Genomic DNA, 21,483 nt, shown 5'->3' with positions numbered 1-21,483 from the left:
TTCAAAAACTTGTCCTTACACAAGTCCATGAGAAGGTGGGGTTTGTTGTACAGATAACCTAAACCAAAAAATAATTTAAAACAGTAATTTAAAAAGTAAACGCAAGAAATACACTGACAACGTAGATTTACCTTGATTTTACATTACTTTTATCTCTCTTTGGAACTGTGCTTATATATATGTATGTATATATATATATATATATGTATATATATATATATATATATATATATATATATATATATATATATATATATATATATATATATATACATACATACATACATACATACATACATACATACACACACACACACATACGCATACATACATACACACATACATACACACACACACACATATATATATTCCTGATAATATTTTTTCTTCTGGAGAAAGTCTTTGTTTTATTTTGACTAGAATAAAAGCAATTTAAAAATTTTTAAACACAATTTTAAAGACAAAATTATTAGCCCTTTTAAGCTATATATTTTTTCTCAATAATCGACAGAACAAACCACTGTTATACAATAACTTGCCTAATTACCCTTACCTGCCTAGGTACCCTAATAAACCTAGTTAAGCCTTTAAATGTCACTTTAAGCTGTATAGAAATGTCTTGAAAAATATATAGTAAAATATTATTTACTGTGATCATGGCAAAAATAAAATAAATCAGTTATTAGAGATGAGTTATTAAAACTATTATGTTTAGAAATGTGTTGAAAAAATTTGCTCTCCGTTAAACAGAAACTGGGGAAAAAATAAACAAGCGGTCTAAAAATTCAGGGGGGCTAACAATATATATATATATATAAACTCCTATGTGTTTAATAGATGTAGTTTAAATTGCTTTTGGCTACCAAAAGTGGCTACCATTAAAAGGATAGATTGTCTAAAAATAGAATTACTCCCACTCCTCAAATATGTAGGCAACTTTTTTTTCTTCAGTTCAAGTTTTTAAAAACATTAATACGGATGTTTATAATAAACTATGTGCCTGAGGGTCACTGAAGTACCAGCACAATTCATTTTGGTGTGAATTATCCTTCAAATCAAATTAAAATGCAATTTTCCAATGAATGATTCTGATAACTTGACAAGCATATACAGTACTGATGTATTTTGTGAACCATTAAAAAAATAGATCATGTTTAAGTAACGTCAGAGATAATGTCAGAGTTTTAAATAAGTTTAGAATAATCCACATTTCATTTCAGTCATGAGGAGAGACAGCACAACCATATCAGTGTTCACATACACATCACAAACACGCTTGCAGTGGTTCATACATATCTGTACGCACACATAACCCATCATTCACATATGAAAGTAAACTAAGTATTGTACACGAATATAGCAATTCAGCATATGACAAACACTGAAAAATAAGTAAATATTTCTTTTATAAAATGACTAGTAACCAGTTTGGCTGTCATATAATGTGAAAACTGATCAGTCTGTCAATATCTCATTGAGTTCATTTTTTTCCCTCCTCTTCTGCCTTTATTTTTTCCAGTAGATTTAATTCTGGATGAATCCTGATCCTTATTATTGGCAATAAAATTCAGAAATAATAGCACCACAGTGAAAACAGAAGAGCCCAAGCAATATCTCAAAGCTACTACAATATTTTCAAATAATAGTAATATTAAAGGAAAAGTTCACTAAGCCAAAACAAAAAAGGAGGAAAAAAGGTTTTGACCATAGTGTCGAACCAAATCCCAAAATACTTGCACACTATGTAGTCCTAACATACATTACTCATCTAGTAATGATAGCAGAGATTTCAAATGAAGCCGAGGTCCTGCTGGGTTATGTGTGTGTCATTTTTGGTGCTTTCAAACATCAGCATAATTTTGCAAAATTCGATAATTCCACTCCACAAGAGGGCACATAAATAGCTGGGAATTGAGTTCATTTACTAATGCCTCTCTAATGTCCTATGAAGCAGTCGTTTATTAGTAGGGGTATTTGGATATGGAGATGTAGATAATAAAGATACTCTGGTAGGTAACGTGGCCCTGCTCTGACAGAGTTGTGGCTTGTACCCGAAGTCGCACCAGGCCTGGCCAGTCTAAAGGCTTTACTGTGAAAATGATGCCTCTTCCTGCTTCATCCTTGATGCCAAATGGCCTCTCTCCGTCATCTCCTCCTTGCTCCAGGATGGTGAAGGACGTGTGGTCTTGGAGGACTCCTGATTCGGAGAAAGCAGATAAACGGGCCACATTGTGGTGGGCTGGGATGCCGAGAGGAAGAGTAAGGAGCTTGTACTGAAGCAGAGGAAAAGAGCCCACAGAGCCACAGTCCAGCCTGGAAGAGCAAGGTCTGAAGCAGGTGCTGGAGTTAAAGTAAGCAAATAGATGTGTGTTAATGACATACAAAACCAGTCATGTGTTTTTTTTTTTTTAGGGGGGGGGGGGGTGTTTAGTTTTATGCATCAACAGAAACCTATTTTATCTGGTGTTTATACATCATCTCAATTTGATTATCTGGAGCCTGAGGGTTCAAAAATGTCTAAACTCTGAGAAAATCCCCTTTTAAGTTGTGAAATTGAAGTTCTTAGCTATGCTTTTTACTAACATGATATATTTACAGTTGGAATATTGCAAAGAATCTTCATGGAGCATGATCTTTACTTAATATTTACATGGTTTTCACATTTATATTTTTAATTCAGAACAAAATGCCCCCAGTTGTTTGCAAAACAGATCATAAGGATGTTTTATACATACACAACTAGAAAGTGTAAATCCAGAGAAATCGAAATTGACCAAGTGGTCTCTTTTCCATAGCTCTGTATAATATATTTTTATTTAGTAAAAAATAGCTTTTTGTAAGATGTAATTTCACTTATTTATATAAAATGTCTATGTTTTAGTGTAATTAAACATTTAAGTCCTGAGTATTAAATAAAGATTAGGAATATAATCAAGGTTTGCTTTAGGGTTAATGGTGTGTAATTATAAACAATAGCTCTTACTTCAGGAAGTATATTTAACATTTTGCCAGAATGCCAATTTATGAATGAAAATTATGACAAAGTGTTGCTTAGCTATACTGTTTTGCACTAATAATAATAATAATAATAAACACTATTTAACAGCATTTACTGAATCTAGTCATGTTGATTAAAGCACTTTATTTTGTAGCACTTTTTTTCATAAGTTTTAATGTTTTAATTTGACTTAAATGTACCTGTAGGGATGTCCAGATCCAATCATATGATCGGCAATAAAGCTCAATCATGCGGTTTCAGACTTGATCGGAATCTGATGTTACCTTCCGATCAGGACTCGGATATGTGTGTGTGTGTGTGTGTGTGTATATATATATATATATATATATATATATATATATATATATTCTCATTATTTATGAACACATCTATAGTTATGTGGTGGCAGAGTTAGACCTCTTTCTTGACCACACAGGAATAGCAACATGTGTGGCATGACATCACTTTCTTGCAGAGATGCTAATGTTAAATGCCAGCAAAGTAAAACATGTAAGCAGCTTAAGCGGAAAGCGTGAGTATGTCTGCGCTCTGGAGGTATTATAAAGTTGATGATGACAACATTGCCATAGAAAACTGTGAGATATGTAAACTTTGGATTGCCTGCCGGATGTTTTGAGTTGAAGTGCTATTTGTTTTTGTGCTAGATTTGTTTTATATTTACTGTTGCACTAAAGTCCAAAAGTGAAGAATTAATGTTATTTATTACTTCATTGTTCAAGCTACCTCACTGAAGTGCTCTGTTTGTTAAAAAAAAAAAGGAACATGCTGGATCTGTTTCTACTTTCTTTTTGTAAGTATTATAGAAGTATCGCATCGGGTTTCGGTATCGGTAGATACTCAAAATCAAATGACTTGGAGCCAGACAGAGTAGGGACACCCCTACTTTATCACTCTATTTACAAATAGATCTCACCCTGGATTACGTCCTCTTTGGTAGCTGTTGGGGCAGGGTGTGTCCAGACACTGATAACCCCCTCGAGTGTTAAAACACATTTGGTTTGGTCCACACTGGACACCCTGTACTGTGCACTCATCGATATCTACAAAAAAAAAAAAAAAAAAAAAACAATGTTGTAAAATAGGACCTTGTAAAAGACATTTATTTATTTCGGGAATAAAACATTAGATTTTGATTTTAAAAAAGGACCAACCAATTTAAAGGTATAGTTCACCCAAAAAATAAAATGTAATCACTATTTACTGACCATCAGTTTGTTCTAAACCGTAAATTCCTTTCTTCCGTTGAACACTAAAGAAGATTTGTTGAAGAAAGCTGAAAACATGTAAGCCTTTACAACTATAACTATTACTATTTAATCTATAACTATGAAAGTCAATGTTTACATTCCCTCAGCTTTTTGCAAAACATCTCATTTTGTGTTCAACAGAAGAAAGAAAATGATGACAACATTTTTGGGTGAATTCTTCAAGTGTCTTTAAGACCTGAAAATTGTCTTAAATCAGTTAGAAAATCTTAATTATAGTATAATGCCAAAACTGTACACTATTCTGAACAAACTACCGTATTGTATTCCACTGTACAGTAAATTATTTATTACATTTCTTTACTTGGACTTAAATATACCCTCATAAAACCTGCAGAAATAAAGACTCACCTTTGCATGTCCGTCCATTGGATAATAATTGGTATCCTGGTGGGCAGGTGCACTGGTAGCTTCCTATAGTGTTTCTGCACTCATGTTGACAAGGCTTTCTAAATGCGCATTCATCGATATCTTTGAAAAGCACAAAACAAAAAGTTCAGTTAAATTACAGACCCAAATATGTTGGCTAAAAAGAAAACAAAATAAGTTAAAGCACAGTGTCAGAGGTTTTTCTTTGCTTTCAGACTGATAACATTCCCTAAATATGTAACTATTTTATGTGGGACTTCATAAGACTAACATGACAACTTTGTAATCATGACATGACCTATGCCATGGATATAAAGGAGGATTTATGCATACTTATCACAACTGCCCATAATTAGCTCTATTATGCTAATTTAATTACAAAGGTGATATTGTTTGCGATCTCCAGAGGTATGAATAATTTTGGGATTAACTGTATATTATTTTACTACTATATATAGTAGATTAATTATCAAACTTAAGGAACTACCCAGCTTTATGGGTTTACATTACATTAAACATTAAATTACATATGCACATTTACCTTACTGCTACAAACTAAATTTATTTATTTATTTATAATTTTTAAACAGGAAAATATTAAAAGATAATCGGGCCTGACTCGGGCATGAATGGTGTTTTTCAGCAGGTTCCTGCTCTGCAGAACATAAAAACAGACATCTCATCCATCAACACAGTACAAACAATCACCAAACATATAAAATAGAGAAAAGCAGGCTACTATCTCAGTGGTGCGATAGTTGACCATCAGATGACGAGCATGGGATTTTTTAAAAAGTCTGTGTTGGTATTGTTTTGAGATGTTGTGGGATCTCATTCCAGGCTTTTGTGAAAACATAAAAGAAAGATCTCTGTCCATAACAATATTTAAAAGCCAGTACTGGCAAACATCCATTTGTTACAGATCTGGTGGAACGATCAGTCCTTGAGATTTGGTACCAAAGCAAAGGGCTGCTGAGGTAGCGCTATTTAAAATTTGATAGTACAGTTTGATACCCGTGTTCATAATGTAGTTTTGAAATTTTAAAGCTTTAGAAAGTGATAGAGCAAAACAGTTATGTGTCCATCCAGAAAGTCTGTTGTGGATCTTATAGGCCCTATTGTACAGTCTAGCTATTGGCTCCAAGATAATGTTTGTTGTGAGAGACCAAACATTCAAACAGTAAGAAAAGGTAGACAAGATTATGGCATGCAGATAAGTTTCTGAAACAGAAAAAGACAAATTTGTCCTAATTTTGCCATAAACAAATAGCTTTTGTTTCAGCTTTTTATAAACATTTTGAACATGGTTACAATAAGTGAGGTGAGAGTCCAAACTGATTCCCAAATATTGATATGTGGATACAATGGAAAGTTTTTGATTTGAGAAAGTGAGAGGAAGGCATATGGATAATTTTCATCTAGGTGAATAAAAGTACATACACTTCGTTTTCTTAACATTAATAGTCAAATGATTGTCTTGCAGCAACTCATGTAAATGCTGAAGATCTGTATTTTATTTATTGTTAATTGTGTCTGTACTTGATCCAGACACAAAAAGTACAGTGTTGTCTGCGTACAATAAAGAATCTGAATGTTTAATTACCTGAGGGAGGTCATTGATATACATCAGGAAAAGTAAAGGTCCCAAAATACTTCCCTGTGGAACACCCATAGAACAACCTAATGCCTGGGATGTTATCGTACCAATTTTAACAACCTGAGATCTATTGGATAAATATGATGAAAACATATTCACTGCAAAGGAAGAGAGATTAAAAGAGATAAATTTGTTTAAAAGAATATCATGATTAACTGTATCAAAGGCCTTTCTAAAATCTATGTATACAGCTCCAGTGACATGACCTTTATTTAGTGCCATACGTATATGTTCAGTAAATAAAAGCAATGCTGACATGGTTGACCGCAATGGTCTAAACTAAAGCCATGCTGACTATCACTAAGCATCTTATTGTCTTCAAGATACTCAATTAACTGATTATACAATGCTTTTTCAAGTAACTTAGAAAATGTAGGGAGAATTGAGATTGGCCGGTAATTAGAGACACAAGTTGGGTCCTCAGATTTGAATATTGGAATAATCTGAGCTGTTTTCCAGGTGTCAGGGAATTTATGGAGCCTAATACACAAATTAACTAAATGATGGAAAAGTGGTATAAGCTATATAATAAACTGTTGACATGTATTTGGTGGTACTTGGAGCATTGGAGAAGCTAAAAATTTAGAAGACAGCTCTTGTACAGATGAAATAAAATACTCATTGAATGAGTTAGCAAATTTTTCATGATCAGTGAGAAGAGTACCATTTATAGCAATTTGTAAGTTATTGTCATTTTTTTAACTATTTTCACCAGTAATAGAGTTAATGGTTTGCCATAGTACTATTGGACTTTTAGCAGCTAGATTAATTTGATTTTGAAAATAGAGTTGTTTAGCTTTACGCAATTCAGAGTAACATTTATTTCTGTATTGACTAAAAATGTGTCATTAAAATGCATTAAGTGTTAATACTCTTTCAAAAAGACAGAGAAAAAATATAGAAAGAATATATTTATAAGAATATTTTATAAGAATATAAAAGAAGCAAAAATATATATAAACATACAAAATATACATAAAAATGTAATAATCATTTTAATAATTATTGTTATTGGATAGTTGTTGTTTTTTTCTTTAAAATGATTATTGCATTTTTTAAATATTGTATATGTTTATGTTATATGTGTATATGGATTTTATATATGTTTTATATTTTATTGCCCTAAATTTTCCAGTAATCTGTTAGGGTTGTTTACTTCAAGGTCTGGTAACATCAAGACTTTTTAGCAATTAGCAATTTAAAGTGATAGTTCACCCAAAAGTTTTAATTTACTCACTATTTACTCACCCACAAGTAATTCCAAACCTTTATCAATTTCTTTCTTCTGTTGAACAGCAAAGAAGATATTATGAAGAATGACAGAAACCATTAGCTATTGACAAAAGGAAAAACAAATTCTATGGAAATCAATGGCTACGGGTTTCAACATTTTTCTAAATATCATCTATTGTGTTTGTGACAAGTTCAGGGTGAGTAAATGATGACAGAATTGTCCGTTTTGGGTGAACTATCCTTTAAGAGCTTAGTTTGATGATAAAAGCTATATAGTGGTTCATGCAATGAAAAGTCAATAATTTTTGAGCAATCAGATTCGATGATTTTGATTTAGCATATGTTTCCAATGCTAATGATTTTGCTAACTTGAAAAGAAGTTTAATTTTTATCATTAAGAGTCATTCATATATCAAGTGGTGCCGTAGGTTATAAAGAGTTAAGAAGTGAACAGAAATGTCTCTCTTTGTTTTTATTTGCAGTGTTTCCTTTATATAAATTACATAGCCCAAAAGTTCTTGAGCTAAAAAAAAAATAGTTTTTATATTTTAGGATAAAAACCTAAAAAAATGCCCCATGGAATATTGTCTTTATCTTATGTGGCTTGGCCAAATGTTATCATCACCATGATATTCCTAGCAATGCAGAAAATAGAAATAAAATGTAAACCCACACACCTATACAAGTTCCATCCTTGCTAGTATATCCTACGGGGCATTCATGCCGGGGGCGACGTGAGGAACCAAGGTGCTCTGGTAGAACTGAGAGGCGAGTGAGGTAAGGTCTCTCCAAAGCAGATACCAGCTGTGGCCGCAGTCTGGCTTGCACCCGGGTACTGTTGGTGAAGATTTGGCCTCTCTCAAGCCCAGCGCAAGAGCGACCATCCCCCAGAAGGACTGTCCCTGGTGGGCATACGCAGCGGAAACTGCCTGGTACGTTGCGGCACTGAAAAGCACAAGGACTTGGCACCTGTGCACATTCATCAATATCTGCAATGGCCAAAAATAAACTGCATTAGATTCACTTGAACCAAACTATACATAGTTTACATACTGTGGTTAAAAAAACACACTCAATTGGTTTTCTTTTTTCACATTGCACTCTATGATGTCACCAGGGTCTAGACCTCAATAAATGTGTCATGTTTAAAAATAATACTTGAAGTTCTATGAAAAAAAAAATACTTTAAATCATGTAAATTAGTTCATTCATGCCAATGACTCACAGCAGAAAAGTGTTGCTCTAGAGCTCTAGAGAGTGTTGGTGCAGCCCAAACGACAACCTCCCGCTCTCCCTTGTGAAGCTAATACAGAAGTTACTGAAACAGCAATTCATCAAAATTCCACTAGTCCTGGCTCCATAACAGAGCAAATTTCTATTGAGCCCATTTGTAAAAAGGTCAACTTTACAGCAGAAAAAAAGGTGTTTACAGCCTGGTACAAATAAATATTTTGGTTCATTTAGCTAATATTACCCTTCATGACAACTATGAGGGAGGTGATTTTTTTTTTATAGCTCATCGGTTTCCTTTATATTAGGTTATAGTAAGTCTGGGGAGTGGCCACTTGAGTGACAGCTAATTCTCACTGGTTGTCGTCATGTCACCTCAGCTGATTCAGGCTGATTAGCTGCTGAACTCGGCATATACACCGTATTCTTCTTTTGTTTTGTTTTATGTGGCTTTACACATTCAATTGCCTTTGGGAATTATTTCCTACAATTAACAGAGCACTGTGTGCACTTAATTGTGCTCACAAACCATTTAAGTTGCCTCCATTTCCCAGGTAAGTGAAATTATATAATTACACACCAAATAGGCATGGGCTGATAAAAGATTTTGACTGTATTATAATCTTGGATAAAAATATTACGGTTTCATGATATAACGGTATTGTAATAACACCTCTAAAATATATCATTTTTAAATGTCTGGGTAAAATAATAATAATAATAATTTCCCAATCGAAAACAATATATTTTATTTTTAGAAAGATTACCAATGTTTTAGAGCAGCAAACATGTCAGGTTAAATAATGAAAATGAAAAATTGACTTTTGCTGTCTTCATTAGTTTCAAACACAGATTTCTTTATAATTTAAAATAGCATCTTTGGACATCCTTTCTGCTAGAGATACTGTTGTCCTAAAAAATAAAACAAAAATTAAATGAAATAATTAACATATACCTTAGAAACGGTATTACAGAAAATGTTGGTGGTTTTAAAACCTTGACTTTTCCAAACCGCGGTAAACCTTGAAAAGGGTTATCGTCCCATGCCCAATACCATATCTATAAATATATTTGTTTTATTTAGGATATATTATCTTTCATAATTTTCTTTAGACCTGTAATGCACTCCAGAATCTGACAGATTGATTAGATACAGGTAATAGAACATTCATCTGAAATGTTGTCATACAGTGTTATGCCTGGATTTCATCAACAGCCTTGCATTTACTAACACAAACTATTTGTATCTGGATGTAATTCGCGTATATGTCATGCAATTCGCACCGGTTGGCCACACCCACTTATTGCTTCATTTGCGCTTTTCAGACACTTATGGGTGATGATTCAAGGATATTCCGTCCATATATTTTACAGTCTATGGTGCAGCCATGCTGCCAGATCTACAAAGTCATTATAAGTGCTGTGTCATTGGACATTTGTAATATTTACACAGTTTACACCAACAAATTAGTGTGTTAATTAAGTGGGAAGAAAAAAAAATGGGGTAAGAGATTTTGTATCATATAAGCAAAATGTAAGATTTGAACCTATTTTGGTGCGTTTTTCATAGAATTACTTTTTTATTTGTTTTCATAGCAATACCTGGCAACAACGCAACATCTACATTTAAAAGGATAGTTCAACAAAATGTCAAATAATTCACTTTCCCTCAGGTGTTTCCAAACCTTTATGTGATTCTTTCACTGTTGAACACGAACAAAGCTATTTTGAAGAATGCTGTAACCATTTACCATCATACATGAAAAAAAAAATACTATGGAAGTCAATGATTACAGGCTTCCAGCGTTCTTCAAAACATCTTTTGTGTTTAACAGAAGAAAGAACGTCGAACAGGTTTAAAACATTTTAGGTGCACCTTCCCTTTAAACTGCCAGGCAGCAATCAAATATAGTGGATGGACAGTTTTTAACATCATTACAGTAGCATAATTACACATTTGTAAATACAACAGACATAAAAAATATGAAGCCAGATCAGTCTCAAAAATAACACATTTACAAAATAAAATTCATACATCCACAGCACAATTCATAGATTCAAAACACAATTTGTGAATTCACAAGGGCATAAATAAATATTTGCCTAAATGAAACGAATTTGTGTATGCTTGTATTGTGTTTTAACTTTATGCAATGCATCTGTTCGTTTATGAATTGTGTTTTAATTTCAGAAAATGAATTTGTGTTTTTTTAAGAACTGCTTTTTTTATTTTCAATTGGATTTGTGTATTTATGAATTGTGTTTTGAATTTTAAATTTTATTTAGTAAAAATTTTGTTTTTGAGACTGATCTGGTTGCATATGAATATACTGGCCAGGATGAATGTCCCGGACAAGCCCCCACTTTATGTTGCAACCCTGTTCTAGGGACAAGTAAAATCCCTTTAATGAACGTTTGGAGTTGGGTCCGTTTATTTTATTTATTTATTTTTTTAAAGTAATTTTATGTGTCCAGTGTTCTTTAGGTTATGTCTTTAAACCTGTCCTGGGTCGTAACAAAGTGGATAGTATTACATAAACTTTAGGACATACATTTTATTACAATTAAGACATAAAAATTCATGCTAAAATTCATAAATATCCACTAAACATTCCTGCAGAACACATATTCCTATTTATCAATTATCAGGAAAAACTATGTAGTAATTTTTATTACAAAATTCTCAATGACCCCCTGACCTCACAAATTTTCAAACCATGCCTAAGGTCAAGATTGTTCTATTAATGGTTGTGTGAAAATGCTAGATGAGTCTCACCTAAGCAAGGTCGACCCACGCCTTGGGAGCGGTATCCTCGAGGACAAACACATCCATACCCACCAATCGTGTTTTGGCATATCTGACTGTACCGACACATGTGACTACCGTCTTGGCATTCATCTATGTCTGTGGGAAACAAAAAGGTGTGACTCATTTCATCTGAACTGATTTATCAAAGTAACAGAGCTTTAAGTTATTCCAGTCACTCCTTACCCACACACACTCCATTTTCTGCTGCAGTCATGCCAGCCGGACAGCTGTCAAAACACTGATATCCTCCATCTGTGTTTCGGCACTGCTGGTGTGCTGGACACACATTCCTCAAACACTCATTTATATCTGTTTTTGAACAAGTGCAAATCATGTAAGTAAAATCCAAGCTATGATATTGATTTAGTCATCCAAAACCAATGCATCTCTGCGTATTGCATGCTAATGTAGAACTTTATGTTATCAGTTGAATCCTGTTTTTTAATAATAATAAAAAACAACTAGATGCATAAATTGTCATATTTTTACTTTTTATTTTACACCTGGTGTTTGCGGATATTTGACGAATGAAGCTCACTTTGAATCTGGTTGTGATTTTCATAAAAAAAAAATTCTTTAAAGCCTTTGAGGAAAGTGAAAATCTAAAATTTAATTAAAGTTCAGTTTTATTTGTGTTTAAATTTACACATAAACAATTCTAAAGACTATACGTGAACCAGGACAACAAAACCAGTCTTATGTTGCACATGTATGTTTTTGGTAACAGCAAAAAATTGATTGTATTGGTCAAATTTGTAGATTTTGCTTCCCTGAAGATGTTGTGTACATTTGCTAGTGTAAATATATCAAAACCAAATTTCTGATTAATAATATTCAATACAAATAACCTAATTTGAAAAAAAAATGTAAAGGCCATTGTCTTAATATTTAAAAAAAAAATAGAGTAGTCACTGGAGCTTCAATGTTTTTTTGCTCTCAGATTCTATCATATCTAAGGATGGGTAAGGAAAAACTTTATTTTCTCAGTTACACACTCAGAAATAAAGGTACAGGAGCTGTCTCTGGGACCATACCTTTTCAAAATGTACATATTTGTACCTGAAGGGTCCATAAAGGTACATCAAAGGTACTTTTTGTGTACATTTGGGTACTAATATGCACTTTTGAGGGACCATTGTGGACTCTTTGGGAACAAATATGTATCTTTTAAAAAGGCACAGCCCCAGTGACAGCTCCTGTACCTTTATTTCTGAGAGTGTAGGGAAATTTGTCTTGGGCAAATAAATGGGTATATCTATACCCCCACCCCCAAAAAGTTGCATACCCACCTTCATACATACACATAAATAAATAAAAACAAAGATATTCACAGCCTAAGCCACCACTATTTATTAGCTTAACGCTCACCGGATAAAAGAGTTTTTATATCTGTTTAATCTACAGCAAGGTACTCTAAACCTTTTTCTTGAAGGTAACAACTCATACTCATTACGCAGAACATGTGAAGTCACAGATGATTTGTTTAGCATGTCTTAATGTGTGTAAAGTCAGAATTATTAGGCCCCCTAAATTATTAGCCCCCGTTTATTTTTTCTTAATTTTTGTTTAATGGACAAAAGATTTTTTTAACACATTTCTAATCATAAAAGTTTTAATAACTCATTTTTAATAACTGATTTATTTGATCTTTGCCATGATGACAGTAGATAATATTTGACTAGATATTTTTCAGGACACTTTTATACAGCTTAAATAATTAATAGGCAAATAATTATGACTTCAACTGCATGCTGCAGGGACATCTGTTTTGATACACCCATAATTATCCAAGCATTGTGAATCAAATGGACTACTTTAGTTGGCAGCTGCACAGACAAGTTGCCAAACCAGACATTAAGCTCTTGAAAACAGTCTGATAAAATATGATCATACGTTTTTGATCCACTCCATGAATTCTCAGACGTCGTAGGAAATTCAGTCATTGCTGAAGCTTCTGGCAGAGATTTTCTACATGTATGTTCCATTTCAGTGAATAATCAAAGAAGAGTTTGATGGTTTAATTATTGATAGTCAGGCCTATGATCATCTAGGGTCAAACACCATCTCTTTTAACTTACTGACATTCAAAGCTAGAAGGTTATCATTAGACCAACTCGCAAATCTTCCAATCTCTATACACATATATCTATGATCGGGAGTTTTCCTGGATGTTAGTATGCAAATTTTTTTTTTTAATTATGAAAATTATAATTTTACATCACTTTTCTACATTGATGGATCACTGATCGCACGGGCATTCCTGACAAAAAGCTTGTGTTTGTGTGTACAGAAATGTACTATTCACCCTCTCTGTTAAATTTGATCTAATCCGTGTCCTGAAACAACGGTGGCTGGGAATTGCAAAACAACATTGCAAAGTTTGAAACACTTTTACAAAGCTCGAGGCAAATTTACATTTTGAAAAACATTTTTACCTATCATCAAACACAATTACATAGGAAAAACTATTTTACAAAGGACGAAACAAATTTACATTTTAGAAAACAAATTAACAAGACGCAAAACACTTTTACAAATCCCGAAACAAATTTACAATTACAGATTCCCTGCGAAAAGGGAATGTACCAAACCCCGGAAGTGACGTAGAATGTACCACACACCGGTAGTGACACGGGGAAAGTTGTTGTTGCTGGTGAGCGTGGTAAATTCGTGCTGTGGAGTACATGGCGTAAACAAAGTTTATGGTGACCGAACATGGACAGCGTTCGAGGGTTGTTTTGCCCGTTTTGTGGCAAACACATGAGCAGCTTAACATGGTTCTGCTTTGCGTGTGGTCGGTGTTTAGAGTTTATAAAGGACGCGTTCAGTATTTTTACGAGATCCACTCGTACGCTGTAATCGTAAACATGATGTCAAGTCTACACGGTGTAAACCTCTGCTTGAGGACTCTTAACAGTAAACTGAAGGAAGACTGTATTATGGTTTAACTGGTGTCCATGTTAACTGAGGCTCCCTTTCAGATGTGCAAACTATCCACGTTTGCAGATTGGCAGATTTGTCACTTTTTCACAGTAACATGCCCATACCAAATAAAGATTATTATTACTTGGTGTCAGTGTAAACATTGTTGATTTAATATTTGTGTGGCAGAACAGCATAAACCAAAATTAATCTAATGAAATAATTATAATTGACATGTCATCAACGGGATTCGAACCCAAGTCAAAAGGTTCTTCACGAGGATCAACCGATTTATCCAACTAAGCTACTCCGATATACGGGTTGAGATCGGTTTTGGTATCTCATCACTCAACATGTGCCGTGCTTCAATTATTTCCATGTACTTGCATTTACATGTTTCTATGCACTCTCACGCTGATATTTTCTCAGAATAGCTCTAATTTATTTTATCGCAGTTAGTCAAACCATGATTTTTAAAGCTGTAGACTTGTGGAAACCTGTCTAACAAGTCACACACGAGCTGGATATTATTGATATTTTCCAGTGTGTGTTACATTCCGGTTCACTACCGGTGTGTGGTACATTCTACGTCACTTCCGGGGTGTGGTACATTCCCTTTCCGTAGGGAATCTGTAATTGTAAATTTGTTTCGGGATTTGTAAAAGTGTTTTGCGTCTTGTTAATTTGTTTTCTAAAATGTAAATTTGTTTCGTCCTTTGTAAAATTGTTTTTTCCTATGTAATTGTGTCTGATGATAGGTAAAAATGCTTTTCAAAATGTAAATTTGTCTCGAGCTTTGTAAAAGTGTTTCAAACTTTGTAATGTTGTTTTGCACTTCCCGGCCACCGTATGAAACACACCTCCTCTCCTGATTTCACTTCTCATACTGACGGAGGGAGCGATTTGTTTGTGAATAAATCTTCGTTATGAATGACTCCTTCATTAGCCGACAATAATACAAGTTTCTGGCAGCGCAGCGTCTCGTTGTCATATTTCTTTTGCATTGTTTGCTGATTTTATTCAACAAAACTAGCATAAGCCGAGTGTTTAGTGCAAATTGGAGCTACTTTGCCTTATGATGAATGCAGTAAGTGACTGTATTATCATCAATAACGCTACCTGTTTAGCACAAATTTCAGAACATACTAAAACGTAAAAAACTTAATATTACCTATGAAATGTTTTGCCTTTGTGCTTTGTTTTCTTTGTTTGCTCGTTACTACACCCGTAGACAGCGCTAAAGTCCCGCATCTTTACGTAATAACACTGTGTTGACTAGTGCGGTTGAATGACATTTGTCCTGGGAGCACTGTACCAATGTGGTGGCGCTATTGACGCATGCTCAGGGTCCCTATGCGATATCTAGTGTATATATCTATGTCACAAATTGAGGAGTGGGGAAAGGAGGCGGGGTGGAGCGGGGGTGGGAATCCTTCACAAACTGAGGAGCGATCACAAACTGAAAGCGGCGAGAGCGTCAAAGTAGCCAAAAGTCATTCATTTTTTAACGAGAACCGGCGGCGAGAAACAGCGGCGAGTCTTCATTGGCTATGACGTGGTTCTGTGGCAAGCAATCAGAATGAAGTAGTCCACCGCTTGAGAGGAGTTCAGAGAGCACAGACCTGTGAACTTTGGTTCCGACCACAGTTGTTCCCAAGAGTTTGATTATTGCGGTTCCTGGAATTTCAATTATTGAAAATTGCGACGACGTGGGGCCCCCTAATCATGCGGGGCCCCCTCTGCGGTGCGTGCCCTGCGGGCCCATCCGCTACGCCACTGCTAAAATGGCAGCATCATCTGAGATTTTAATAACGTAATTATTAGAATAAGAACGTCTACATGCATCTGTATACAAAGTGAACAAAACCGGTGAGCTAACACAGCCCTGTGGAGCTCTCGTGCTCAGAAATGTTGGCTCAGATAGTGTTCCATCAACACTAACCTGCTGTCTATGATTGGTTAAACAAGAATAATACCAATTTATTAATAATAGATGATGAACGTCATTCAGGTTTGAAATGAACCTATGGTGCGTAAATGATGACTGAAAATTCAGTTTGGGTGGACTATTCAAATGTAATACTATTCTTTTCAGTTACAAATAAAGTATGAGACCTGATGAACCTATGAAATTGAAAGTAATTTTAAAAATGAACCTGACCTAGACAGCGATGCCCCACTAGCTGATATCCTGGATGGCAGGTGCAGCGGAATGAGCCCAGAGTATTGAAACACTGCTGCTGGCATGGGGACACTGCTGATTCTTGACACTCATCCACATCTGAAAGACACGATCTGTCAGTGTACCTTTATCAAATTCCAGATGGTTATTCAGTTGAAAACAGTTATTTTTGCATTGTCCAGTTTCAGTGAGTTTCATGGAGGAAATCACAATTGTTATATATACATATTTTTTTCTCCATCCATTAAATATCCTTAAGATGAAAATGTAGTTTATTTATTTTTTGACTGATCAGACTAACCTTCACAGCTGGTGCCAACTAAACTGGGTTTAAAGCCCAGTCCACACTTGGCTTGACAGCGATATGTCCCAACGGTGTTCACACACTGCTGGTTGGGGTGACACAAGTGGGAGCCTTGGGAGCACTCGTCAATATCTGAATCACAACAAAAATCATAGTTTCTCAGGTAAAACAGATGCTAGTTTTCATTGCTTTCGTTACATTATTAGATAGCAAATAAAGCAATATTTCTATGCCATGTATTACATAGACAACAAAACACTATTGTCCTACAAAATAAACGGTTTAAGCCTCTTATCACAAAAAATAACAAACGGCTTGACAGAAACTAGCTCAAGCATTTCAGAGGGATTAAAGCAAGTGTGAACTGACCTTTATTCATTAACTGGTTACACCAGTTATTTATTGACATGATCTAATGAACACTAAAGAAGATACTATGGAAGTCACTTACAGGTTTTTCAGCGTTCTTCATAATATATTCTTTTGTGGTCCACAAACAAAAGAAACACCCCGTCACCTTAGAATTATAAGGTTCTATTTGAAATTTTTGTCAAAACTGAGTTATTGACATATTCTTATTTAATAACCAGTTATTTACATAATGGGATGTTTTTATAAGTTGTTTAAATTTTAAGACCTTTTCTTTAAAAAAACAAATGTTACACACATACTGTTTCCTATGTAATGCAAAAACTCTGAAGCTCAATATTGTTTGTAGGCTGCGTATAATGCATTCACTGTAAATTATAAAATGCTTATTTTACTACTCTAACAATGTTTTTATCCTAATTGTTACGATCATCAGTGATCTAATGCCTGCGGGTTGCAGGAAAACTACACACAGCTTAACAAACTACAACTCCAACATGCACCTCGCACAGTCGGATTCCTATTTCTGACTGATTACAAACAGTCAGAAGATAGTTATGGACTGATTTCAAGGACTATGAACTCTGCACATACAGACACATTATTGCCGAGTCTTAAACTGTTTAGTGAGCATTACAATGCATTTCCCCTTGCCTTGCAGCATTTGACCCCTTTACTTCATTATTTTGTTTGCCGCCTTTACTTTTGGGAATCGGGATTATTTGTATGCACCTGTTTGTTCCTGTTCCAACCTTTAACTGCAAGATGATTCTTTTAATAAACTACTATTTAATCCTCAACTTTGTTGTCCAGGCGTCCTCACATGACACATGACATATCCTAAAATATTTGTTAAACTATATAATAGTTTATAGATATATTTACAGTGTTTTATGACAAAAACAACAATAAACAACTAAACCTTTTTTAATCATTCTTTCAAATATTTTTTTCGGTTTTAAATGTATGTTAAAAGTGAAAAGATTTATGTAATGTTTAGAGATTTTATGCATAATTACATTAATTAATCTGTATAATCACATCAATTAATTTGTATAAATTACAGTAATAGCCTGTATAATTACAGCAATATTCATTATAATCACATGAATTAATTGGTATGATTACATTAATAACCTGTATAATTACAGAAATAATCTTTAAAATCACATTAATTAAATAATATATATATATATTTTTTTTTTCAGTAATAATTTTGTAAAATGACAGCAATATTTTGTATAATTGCAGTAATAATTACTAAAATTACAGTAGTTTCCTTTTGATTTTTACTGTTTTTTTACAGTTTAAATACAAAATATCAACAGTAATTAACTGTAATTTAATGAATTTTTAACGTAAAGTATGTTCTGTATTTTTACAGTTTTTGCTTGTAATTTTGTTAAATAGTAACTTTCTATAATTTAACAGAATATCTCTGGAAGCCCTGGAAGTGATGTATCATGATTAGGAGATTTTTTTTTTTTTTTTTACCTCTTACACCGTTACATGACAGAGTGAATGCAAAATATTTATCATAAACCCCTTCATGTGACTTGTACTCTGCACTCATCACACAGTCAGCAAGAAAATTTTAAGTTTCGAATTTCAACAATGAGCACAGTCATGCAGCAAAACAGGTTCAGCAGATCCTTAAAGATGAAACACTGAGATAATACAATGACCAGGCCACAGTCCTTATCTAAGCTTTAGTAAATCTCTAAAAAAAATTCCTGGATAAGAAGTTATGGCTAAGTAAGAGACTTGATATAGCCTCATTTTTTTTTAAAGAAAACTTCAAATTTTAAATGATGATTACATTGTTCAGAAAAGAAATTACGTTTTTATAAATCGCTGTCCAATTTTGATCCCAACGGTAGAGCTTAATTTGTATAAAACATTTCCTAAAACACTTACTCACTCAGTTTTCTTTAGCTAAGTTTGTGATTTTTTTTTTTCAGGGGTTGTCACAGTGGAATGAACCGCTTAACGTAAAGTATGTTCTGTATTTTTACAGTTTTTGCTTGTAATTTTGTTAAATAGTAACTTTCTATAATTTAACAGAATATCTCTGGAAGCCCTGGAAGTGATGTATCATGATTAGGAGATTTTTTTTTTTTTTTACCTCTTACACCGTTACATGACAGAGTGAATGCAAAATATTTATCATAAACCCCTTCATGTGACTTGTACCCTGCACTCATCACTCAGTCAGCAAGAAAATTTTAAGTTTCTAATTTCAACAATGAGCACAGTCATGCAGCAAAACAGGTTCAGCAGATCCTTAAAGATGAAACACTGAGATAATACAATGACCAGGCCACAGTCCTTATCTAAGCTTTAGTAAATCTCTAAAAAAATTCCCGGATAAGAAGTTATGGCTAAGTAAGAGACTTGATATAGCCTCATTTTTTTTTTTTAATAAAACTTCAAATTTTAAAAGATGATTACATTGTTCAGAAAAAAAATTACGTTTTTATAAATTTGTATACAATATTTCCTAAAACACTTACTCACTCAGTTTTCTTTAGCTAAGTTTGTGATTTTTTTTTTTTTCAAGGGTTGCCACAGTGGAATGAACCGCAAATTATTCTGACATATGCCTATCTAGCCACAGCCCAGCACTGACATCACACATGAACTTGTGAACTCTGGTGATGAGAAACACCCATGCAATCACCGATTCACTCACTCTCTCTCTCTCTCACACACACACACACACACACACACACACACACACACACACACACACACACAAATAAATTCGCTCCAACATCCAATTCACCTATTGTGCATTTCTTTGCACTCTGGGGGAAACCGGAGCACCGGAAGGAAACCTATGCAAACGCTGGGAAAACATGCAAAAAAGAAAAAGAAATGCCACCTGGCCAAGTCAGGAAATGAATGACAGTGCTAACCACTGAGCCACCATTCCGCCATGCTTCTTAAAAAACAATATTTACAAAAAAAAAATAATAATTCAAATAATGTAGGCCTGACCTTGGCAGCTGTTTGACTCTGTAGAGATGGTGAACCCAGACGGACACGCACAGGAGAAACCACCCATATTATTATTACATGAGTGTGAGCAGGGAGAGTCTACAGCACATTCATCTTCATCTAAGACAGAAAAAATAAACATTCTGATTACACTATATCAGCTTAGTTGTAATATTTTGAAATAAATAAACAAATAAATAAATAAATAAGCTTTTATATCTAGCATGCAGCAGATTATAATTAAAGCGGTTAAACAACATACCGGCACAGTAAGATGCTGTATCCAAGATGAAACCTTTTGGACAGGTCTCCCCATCACCCTCTACATAAAATGTAAATATTGATCAGACATTTTTGAGACAAACAATGGCTAATTAAAAACAACTACAGGCCCATAGCCAGCCCAGTGAAAAGAGTAGTTCTTATTTCTCTAAAAACTGACCTTTTTGCAGTAATTCACCTCGTTTTCTTTTTAATGGAAATACTTTTAGTCACATTTTTAGCTTAGCTTGTCAGATTGTCATCATAACCACATCATTTGTTAGGCAAATAACAAACTGACCAGTACATTCAACTTTGCACAGTCATTTGACCAGACTCACAATTTATTTAGCCTCTCTTGTAGAAAAGTATGTGTGAAAATTCATGGATAGCAACAATAGCCTAATAAGTATTCCAATTCATTTTAATATGGGCCGCTTTTGATGCTTCACACCTTTTTATTGGTCCTTTTTTATTTCAAAAATAAGGTCCAAGATTTAAAAGTTACTTGTAAAATGTTTTCTATATTTAACAACAATACAGTGAAAGATGACCTCACTTATGTCAGATTCTTATGTTTTCTTGCACAGCTGGATGTTGGACTCAAGACAAAGAATTTTTTGAATTGGACAAAACTGAGGTCACACCAAATCAACAGCTGAATGTTAATCCACCATTTACACTTTTCCAAGAGTAGAAGACTTCCATTGTTTTCAAGTCCGCTATGAAAAGTCTGTGGGATGGAATTTTCAGGTAACTGTTTGCCACATCTAGCACAAGAGCTTCAGTTTAATCCTTCATATAATCGCCAGATGCTGTCCGCCGTGCAAGTGACAGCTATGTCAAATTTAACACCACGTACA

The 21,483-nt window shown here is 34.1% G+C and overlaps 1 protein-coding gene across 2 annotated transcripts in view; it reads right to left on the bottom strand.

Annotated features, from left to right (window-relative positions):
- Nucleotides 1-699: 699 nt before the first annotated feature.
- hmcn2 (hemicentin 2) overlaps nucleotides 700-21,483 on the bottom strand; it is a 176,384-nt gene continuing 155,600 nt past the window's right edge. For both annotated transcript variants that reach the window (XM_087264883.1, XM_087264884.1), the window contains 10 exons: nucleotides 20,622-20,681; nucleotides 20,360-20,479; nucleotides 16,988-17,122; nucleotides 16,666-16,785; nucleotides 11,766-11,891; nucleotides 11,550-11,678; nucleotides 8,221-8,532; nucleotides 4,636-4,755; nucleotides 3,933-4,059; nucleotides 700-2,340 (listed from right to left, as the gene is read on the bottom strand). In XM_087264883.1, the coding sequence (XP_087121009.1) occupies nucleotides 1,962-2,340; nucleotides 3,933-4,059; nucleotides 4,636-4,755; nucleotides 8,221-8,532; nucleotides 11,550-11,678; nucleotides 11,766-11,891; nucleotides 16,666-16,785; nucleotides 16,988-17,122; nucleotides 20,360-20,479; nucleotides 20,622-20,681 (1,628 nt within the window). In that variant the 3' untranslated portion in view covers nucleotides 700-1,961. The remainder of the gene's footprint in view (nucleotides 2,341-3,932; nucleotides 4,060-4,635; nucleotides 4,756-8,220; nucleotides 8,533-11,549; nucleotides 11,679-11,765; nucleotides 11,892-16,665; nucleotides 16,786-16,987; nucleotides 17,123-20,359; nucleotides 20,480-20,621; nucleotides 20,682-21,483) is intronic.

The sequence above is a fragment of the Danio rerio genome, chromosome 8, assembly GCF_052040795.2.
Source record: "Danio rerio strain M-AB ecotype USA chromosome 8, GRCz13ab, whole genome shotgun sequence".
Lineage (NCBI taxonomy): Eukaryota > Metazoa > Chordata > Actinopteri > Cypriniformes > Danionidae > Danio > Danio rerio.
Note: the sequence above shows the minus strand (reverse complement) of the source record. Positions and strands in the feature narration are given on the sequence as shown.